This window comes from Bos indicus, chromosome 23 (genome assembly GCF_029378745.1).
Source record: "Bos indicus isolate NIAB-ARS_2022 breed Sahiwal x Tharparkar chromosome 23, NIAB-ARS_B.indTharparkar_mat_pri_1.0, whole genome shotgun sequence".
In the NCBI taxonomy this organism is placed as follows: Eukaryota; Metazoa; Chordata; class Mammalia; order Artiodactyla; family Bovidae; genus Bos; species Bos indicus.
The window spans coordinates 43,642,190-43,650,788 of record NC_091782.1 but is presented as its reverse complement, the minus strand read 5'-3'; the positions used below and the strand labels follow the sequence as shown (position 1 = coordinate 43,650,788).

General features: G+C 49.1%; 1 protein-coding gene across 4 annotated transcripts in view; it reads left to right on the top strand.

The window, feature by feature from the left end:
- The window catches only part of JARID2 (jumonji and AT-rich interaction domain containing 2), a 231,759-nt gene that overhangs the window by 101,597 nt on the left and 121,563 nt on the right, over positions 1 to 8,599 (top strand). For all 4 annotated transcript variants that reach the window (XM_070778359.1, XM_070778358.1, XM_070778361.1 and 1 more), the window contains one exon: positions 5,800 to 5,935. In XM_070778359.1, the coding sequence (XP_070634460.1) occupies positions 5,800 to 5,935 (136 nt within the window). The remainder of the gene's footprint in view (positions 1 to 5,799; positions 5,936 to 8,599) is intronic.

Below are 8,599 nucleotides of genomic sequence, written 5' to 3'. Positions count from 1 at the left end.
GGTTGGGAGAAAAATCATAGAAAAATAATTCGCAACTGGGAGCCGTGAGTTTTGTCGGTTTGGGGCCTTCCTTTGGGTTTTGTGGCCCTGGGTGTTCTTTGGAAGGAATGATGCTGAAGCTGAAACTCCAATACGTTGGCCACCTCATGTGAAGAGTTGACTCATTGGAAAAGACTGATGCTGGGAGGGATTGGGGGCAGGAGGAGAAGGGGACGACAGAGGATGAGATGGCTGGATGGCATCACCAACTCGATGGACTTAAGTCTGAGTGAACTCCAGGAGTTGGTGATGGACAGGGAGGCCTGGTGTGCTGCAATTCGTGGGGTTGCAAAGAGTCAGACACGACTGAGCGACTGAACTGAACTGAATGGGGGGGTACACCCGTTCACCCAACAAATAGTCCTTGGGAGGATATGGTTAACTGCAAGCTTAATGAGATCCTACTGGGTGATGTGGCTGCTGAAATGTATGCCAACTTTCAGATGATGCAGAGAAATAGAAATGATCTTATTGCATATGCTGGTCCTCTTCTGGGATATTATTCACATTTGTGTTTAATTCTGTGTCACCTTTAAAGGGAAGTTGTCCCAACTTGGGTAATCAGGGAATGAGAGCTTGAGAGATCATGTCACACTGATTCAAGGAACTAACCACTTCTCAGTGTCTTAACTTTTTTGTTGATTTCATTCTTGCTATTTGGTCACTTGTTTTTCGCTCAGTTAAAAGAAGTCAAAGGAAAGATTTCTCAGTATATTAATATAGACTTCTTATTTCTGACAGTAGAAATGGCAACAGTTAGATGGTTGTTAGAAGCATTCATCTAGGGTTTCATCTCATCTTCATCTTTGCTTGTTTTCCGACGGAAGGTAGAAAGTGACGTGAAATGGGCAGCGTGGGGCTCGTCTGTACAGCAGGGCTTCTGAAACTTTCACATGCACGGTCATCGCCAGGGGGTCTTAAAATGAGCCGCGTTTCTGCAGGCTGCCGAGTGGTTGAGGCACTGGCGGTGGTCGGAGCACTGCTGGGTCTCCAGGCTGGGCTGTGGGCTTTGCAGAGCCTTCGGCGGTGCCGTCTGCCGCCCGGTGTGTGGTGTCTTCACGCGCTTACTTTCTGTGCCCCCTTTTCTTACATGTCTGTTACAAAGCTTGGAGCAGCTAGAGGTTATGCTGTCATTTTTCCTTTCAATGAAAAGATTATGACGAGATACATTCAACTTTAATGCCTGAGCCCTTGCCATTTTAAAACTTTTTTCAAAGAATGGTAGATGTTTTGCAAATGAAAACAAAGCCCTGTCACTTGTACTTTCAAAGATCTTATTACTTAGTCTTCCATTTGCCAAAGAAAGTGATTTTTTGAAGTCAGTATCAAAGCAGATCTATGTGATGACTGCCCCCCCCTCCATCTGCCAGCAGATCTAGTTTTTTTTTTTTTTTTTAATTTCAGTGTTTGCAGAGCATTTTGGGGGGGCTTGGAAGAAATCAGTAAGAGATCATGGGGTAGGAATGAGGACGGGTGGTGTGTCATCTGGGAGTTGATTCTTAAGATTTAGATGGTCTGTTAACCTAGAGGTTTTACCATGGAAACCCCAAATGACAGGAGCTGTTTTTAAATCATTAATGCTGCTCACCAGAACTGGCCACACACTCTGGGCAGCTGAATTTGCATCCGAATGAGACTGCTGGACGCTGGATCAGTGGTGTGACTCCTCCTGTATCTGCCTTTATTAAGCTGACCAGTAAAGCAAACAGACCGGGGCTGGGCGTGGTGTAGGAAGCTTGCTTTCGTGGAGAAGGGCTTGCTCTCTGCTCTCAGCGCTGCAGTGCAGATCCCGGGCGATTCCCTCTGAGAAGCGGGAGAGCCTCTAGGCCCACGAAGGTCAACAGGGGATCGTGAGTATTTTGAACACTGAGGCACCATTGGCTTTTCAGTTGATTTGATGATAGTCATTTGGGTCTGAATAAGTGAATAGAGAGGTGGAAGGAGATAGAATGAGGGGCTCCTGGGAGACACAGAGGAGAAGGAGCCCACAGAGATGGGTGGCAGGGAGAGGAACAGAGAACTCAGAGGGCTGTTCTGTGAACAATCTGGGTAGCGTTTAACTGAGGTGAAGGGACTGTGGGGCAGCGGACTTGGGCTCTGTAAGGCCACGTGGACTTGGAGATGGGCGCTGTCTTCACAGGGAGCTCGCTGGGGGCAGAGGGGTGGTGTGCGGGTGTTAGGTCGATGACAAGCTTACCACTGAGAATGCAAGGTGTTGCCCGGCCCTGGTGGAGTCGTCACTGTGGGGCCCTTTTTACAGGGATAGTGTGTTTTCAGTCAAGGAAACTGGAGTGATTTCAGGCCCTTCACTTAACCCATCCTGGAAATTCGGCACTGACAGGCCGAGTGTGTGTGGGTAAGTTGGGAGGCAGGATGCTGAGGCGGTCCAGTTGTCAGCGTCCTGAGCTCGCCCAGTCACAGGTGCTGGGATAACACTGTGAGGAGCAGGAGAAATGACTCTGGCTGGTTAAATAAGACAGCTACTGAAAAGGGGAAAAGAAAACGGAAGGGTTGGACTTAAAAGGTCCTGGAAGCTCTTGGGGCGGGGGTGGGATTTGCCTTTGGAGTTCTTGACTTCTAATGAGAGAGTTAGGCCTAGGCTATGTTCTAGAGCACTCAGTAGAACTTGGACTGGTCAGAACTATGAGAAGACAAGTGTTAGGCCCCTGAAATACCTTCTTCTTCCCAGCTTCCCACGACACCCAGCTTGCAGGGCCCTATGTGCCTTGTGGCTGGCTGCTGGCCCACCTTGCCAGCCTCCCACTAGAGAGGGGTGTGCACTGAATGTGGGGGTTCATCTCGACTCTGCAGCTATGAACGGCAGTTTGATTTCTAATTTCTAAATCATTACTTAGCCTGCTGAGCTTTTGGAAACAGAGCAGAGTCGACTTCTTACCTGTTAGGTTTGTGTCTTGCATCAACATTGAGGGAGGTGGCAAGTCTTGACCAGCACTCTAGATTATAAAAGAACTCGTGTGTGTGTGTGTCTTTTTTATTTTTAATGTCTAGAACTTGAAACCCTGTATTCTGAGTTGTAGGTTTCTTTCTCCTTTATTTATAAGTATCTTACTGGGCTTCCCTGGTGGCTCAGAAAGTAAAGAATCTGCCTGCAGTGCAGGAGACCCAGGTTTGATCCCTGGGTTGGGAAGATCCCTTGGAGAAGGGAATGGCACCCAAACTCCAGTATTCTTGCCTGGAGAATCCCATGGACAAAGGAGCCTGGCAGGCTTACAAGTCCATGGGGCTGTAGAAAGTTGGACACGACTGAACAACTAACACACTATCCAGGTAGGTGTCACGGAGCTGCTGCTGTTAATAAGTGAGCGTTAAATGTGTCTTCCTTTGCAGAAGTTTTCATCTCAAAAGGTCTGTCTGTTTTAATTAGACATCAGTCTTCAGGGTGTTTAATTCTCTTTTTGGAAGGCCTGAAGTCAGAATGAAGACTGTAGTCTGAAGAGGAAGCAGTAAATCGTCATAGGAATTTTACATTGAAAGCTATTTTTGGGGCTTTACAGTTCATAAACTGTGTGTATGTAGGACATAATCGTTTGTAATCACGGCCTGGTTTGTGGTGGAGACCTAATTGCTGAGGCTAGGAACCTGGGGTGGTGAAGACCATTCTGTCTGGCAGCCTTCACTGTGTCCTGGAAGGTGGACTTCAGCCCATGAGCAGGGACTCTTCCCAAGGCTGAGACTGTCACTCAGTTGAAACCAGTATGCTAGAGGCACGTTCACGCACACTCAGGGGACTTGTTTGCTGCCAAGAGTGAATTCATTGTGCTTTTCACCTCTTGTGTAGCTGAATCATTGGCCTTTTTGGCAGGTTGGTTCCTTGGGCTCTTCAAGTGGGGTCTGGTCGGAGCACTTGGTTTTCCTGGTTTTCAACCATGTAGTTGGCCAGCCTCTGGTGACTTGCAGAGTGGTGGTTGAGAAGCTGCGTGCGCTCCTCCTGTCGTGTGGAGGCAGCGTCTGCTGGCCACTTGCAGTCTTCATGTGTGAACTTGAGCACCACCCTGGTCTGTAGATACCTTGGTGCTTTCAGGAGAGTCACTGGGGGGAGAGGGTGTGTCTTCTTTTCCTGGAGGTAATGGAAGTCTCAGCAGGTGTGAGGCACAAAGGGCACCCCAGGAAAGGTGGAAATCCTGGCTCTTTGCTCCCAGGCCTTCTCTTCCCCTTCTTAAAGAAGATGGAGAATCACTGTCATTCTAGGAAATCCTGGAAGATTAACAGGAGCACAGCTTCCGTTATGTGGGGCTTAGAGACTGTGCGGTTGGATTTCTAACATGCAGTGTGTGTTTATGCAGAGTTTAGGAATTTACGAGCTGGAGAATATCTTGGATAATCTACCTCCCTTATCTCCGCGGGAGGAGGCTTTAGTGACCGGCAGTGGCAGGGAGTGAAAACCAGCTCTGTAGGGTGTGGCGTGCGGCAGCACCAGCCCGACCCTGACATATTTGCCTCCTGTTTGAACAAAAGGAACCTGAAGAACCAGAACCCCGCGTTGCTGTTGTTCGGTTGCTCCGTCGTTTCTGACGCTTTGCAGCCCCACGGACTGCAGCATGCCAGGCTTCCCTGTCCGTCCCCATCTCCTGAAGTCACTGGGGTGTTAATGTTTTACTTACTTGCTTAAGGCCCCAAGTACCCAGAAGCCCATAATCCTTCTATCTCTTAATTGAACTCTTAGAAAAATGAAGTCTTGAAGTAGGTGTGTGACTATAAGGACTACTCAAATCAGCAGATGTCCACAGGAGATCAGATGTCCACTGTAGGCAGATATCCACAGGAGAGAACCTGTGAGGGTCTCAGGCTGTGGGAAGCAGCTCTTTAAACCTTGAGAGTCTTCTTGCTAGTTCCCTAAAAGAGTTAGCTCAGTTGGCGCACCGTATCAGCCATCTGCAGCCGCTCCGTCCTGACTGGGCCCCGGTCCTGCCCTCTCCCACTAGTCTGCACTCTATCTTTGCTCTTGGAATTGCTGGAATGGTCCCTGGGTGGGCTGCTGGTTCTTGGTTCCCCCGTCCTCCCAGCCCGCCCCCCGTCTTGGTCACTGCTCTCTCAAGCGCTTACACTGGATCTGATACAACAGACTGGGGCAGCACTCTTAAATGAGACCTTCGAGACCTGTTACTGTCTGTATTCTTCTTTGAAAAACCACCCCCTGCCACCCCATTTGCTATTCCACCAAGATCCATTGCCCTTTTTCTGCAGTGGTCTCTTTCCCTCTCACTTTTGTGTGTGTGTGTGTGTGTGTGTGTTTTATTCCCTTAAAAGGCCAGTGCAGATCCAGTTTCATTTCTTCTGACTGAATGGTAAATTCCCTGAAAGCAGCACCCACTCCCAACAGCAGCATTTCCCAAAGAGTGGGGCGCGTGTTTGTGAGGTGCCTGCGCTCTGCAATTGCTCACTTTAAAGAGCTCCAGTACAGTGATGCGTTACCCTTCCTGTTGTGGCTGCTGTAACGCTCTTTTCTAAACTTTGCCAAGATTATAAAACTTCAGTATTACCAGTTAATGACAGGGTTTGGGCACGGGGCGTGTGAAGGGAGATGCTCCTCCAGTCCCGTTACAGCCTGAGGGGTGGCCCTCCAGGATGGACCAGCGCCCTCTCTCTACTGGATGTAGTTCTCACCTCCGGAACCGGGTCTCAGTCATGTAATACTTGCTTGGGATTTTTTTTTTTTTTTTAAGTTTATTCTGAGTCTTGAACATTTGCTTGCTTTCTTTGAAGTAATGCTCCTCTCCCCGTTCTTCCTTCTTTCCCCAGGATGACAGTGATGGGATTCCGTGGTCAGAAGAAAGGGTGGTACGTAAAGTCCTTTATTTGTCTCTGAAGGAGTTCAAGAACGCCCAGAAGAGACAGCACGGGGAAGGCATTCCTGGGAGCCTGAAGGCCGTGAACGGTGAGTTGCCGGTTCTGCTGGGTTGGATGCCGTTCTGGGCCCGGCCTTGTTTCTGAAATGGATGTGCTTGCTCGCGGCGGCTTGTGCTTCTCAGGCTGGGCCCCTAACGGCAGTTACCCTGGTTGGGTTTATGGATTCATTTTTCTGCTCCTTTATATGCTGCATAACATAATTGGCAAGGTGCCTTCGTTAGTCTGTGCCCTGTAGACAAGACCAGGGCTGCGATCTGGTTTCTGCTGTTTGCTGGGCTGTGTGTAGAGCTGGATATACAGGTTTTTCTGGGAGCACCTGTCTTTCTATCCAAGCAGGAGAGCAGAAGCAGGCTTGGATGATCTTGCTGAAATGTGGCTGCTGTTTACAGAGGAAGCAGCGTGAATCTGTGTGCTTGCTGCCCGTCGCGCTGTTTCTCTGGCTCGGAGCCTCCCAAGGCCCGGGCCGGTGGCCTGCGTGGCGGCAGGCAGACAACACAGGCAGAGTTGCGTGCATCCGGTGTTCCTCCTCCTGGGTGGTTATCAAGTGGATCCCTGAAGCCTGGAGGGAAACTTGCCCCTGAGTCTGATGTCTCTTTTTAACAGGGTTAGTGTGACTCAGATGGCATCAGCCAGTGAAGACCATTTCGGAACAAGCATTTGGTTACTGTTTATATTTTATCTCGAGGGTTGTGGCTGTGGTAGCAGCATTCCATGGCCTCTCTTGTTAATTTCTTAAACATGAGTGAATTGACCATGTTCTGCTTGTATTTGTTTGAAGTAAGGAGATGAGGAAGAGGAGAACCTATTATTCTTTTTGCGTCTTCGCTGTAATGGTGGAGTAGTAAAATCATGGCACATGGAACCTGGCAGCTTGCCAGGCTGCTGAGTGACAGGTTGACTTTAGGCCGTGGAGTTTTTTCCATCCTGCTTAGCTGTGAGGTGAGTTGTCTGGGAGCGTCTCGTTGGAACCAGTGCTTCCCAGACAAGACCTGTTGGCACTCTCTTTCCGTAAGGCGATGGCAGGGTTTCCTGAGGTGGCCTTCCTGAATGCCTCCCACTTGTATTCTGTCACCGCTCCTGGTATTGTGTGACTGAAGGCCAAGCCAGGGTGATGGGAAAGGCCCTTTTTGAATCCTGCATGTGTCGTAATCAAAACAATGTGAGCGCTCTGTTGCCACAGTGTACTGCTCAGACCCCTGTTTTGTCCTGGATCTCCTCCAGTGGAGGAAGCCCACTCATTGCTTGACTTCTGGAATAGAGTAAATCCCCACATCATTTTAAAGAGCGCTTGGGGTCAGTCTTGCTGTCATTGTTTGACACTGAACACATACTGTTGTGCTCTACGTTTTGAGGAGAGGGAGTTGGGGTGGCATTTTATTGGATCTGGGGTCGGGGAAGAGCGACGGCACTGTGGTGTTGGGTTTCACCGCTGGGACGAGGCGTGCCCTCACCCTGCTCCTCGGGAGTGGTGATGCTTTGGTGCTCTTGGAATTTTTTAATAAATAAAAATCAAACTAACTGGGAAGAAATCAGCTGTTAGTACAGAAAGGTAGCCAGGTGTCTGGGATGGACTAGTGGTGAAATTAGGGTGAAAGAACAAGAACTGCAATAAGGCATTCAGGAAGAGACTAGCCCTGCCAGCTAGTTGGCCAGTCGTAGCTCTTGTTCTCATCGGCGTAGTCAGGGCTTGACGACAGTGAGGAAGGAATTTTAAGAAAAGCTGGCCTATGCGTCTCTATTGGGAACATTGAAAATACTTTAATTCTGTTGCCTTTCACTCTGATAAAGACTGACTTATCTGTTTTCTTTCTTTTTCTTTTAAACGCTCAGACACCGAGGCTTCTGTCTCTCTGCTGTGAAGTTGCTGTGAGCGGCCCTTTTCTGGTTCGTGTTGCTGTGTGTGCAGGCTGTGTTCCAGGGCCACATTTTTGCTGTTCCTCTTACTCTGTTTCGATAGCAGTTCTAAGTAAACACATTGCCCTGTTTTAGAACCTGTGTATGTTTCAAGAAGCCTTTTCTTTAAAGGCAGTTAGCATGTTAAACAAATGTGCTTTCTTATTTAGGGGCTGTTGGAAAGCATCAGCATCCCAGGTGGCGCTAGTTGTAAAGAACCTGCCTGCCAACGCAGGGGATATAAAAGACGCCGGTTCGATCCCTGGGTCAGGAAGATAACCTGGAGAAGGACACAGCAACCCACTCCACTATTCTTGCCTGGGAAATCCCATGGACAGAGGAGCCATAGGGTTGCAAAGAGTTGGACAGGACTGAAGTGACTTTGCATGCATGTGTGTACATAACAGAAAGCATGGAAACTAGACTTGTTACCATGGGAATCAGTCCTTCTGTGTAGGTCCCAGAGTCTCAGGGTGCTCTTCCTAAGGGGTGTGATTCAGAGAAAGCCGAAGTAGCAGGCAGCCTCCAAGACTCTCTGGGAGTAATAAGGATTGTAAGCAGTGTTATCTCTGAACGTGTATACACGTGTGCTTCTGTGTCGCTCAGTAGTGTCCGAGTCTTTGCGACCCAAGGACTGTTACCTGTACCTGCCAGGCTCCTCTGTCCATGGGTCTCCAGAAGGAGCACTGGGGTGGGCTGCCATGCCCTTCAGTGGGTGCTGTGTAATCAGCATTCGTGTGCAGTGCAGTGACCTTGTCTGGAGCTGGGCCTCACTGCGCCTCGCAGCAAGCGCTCTCTG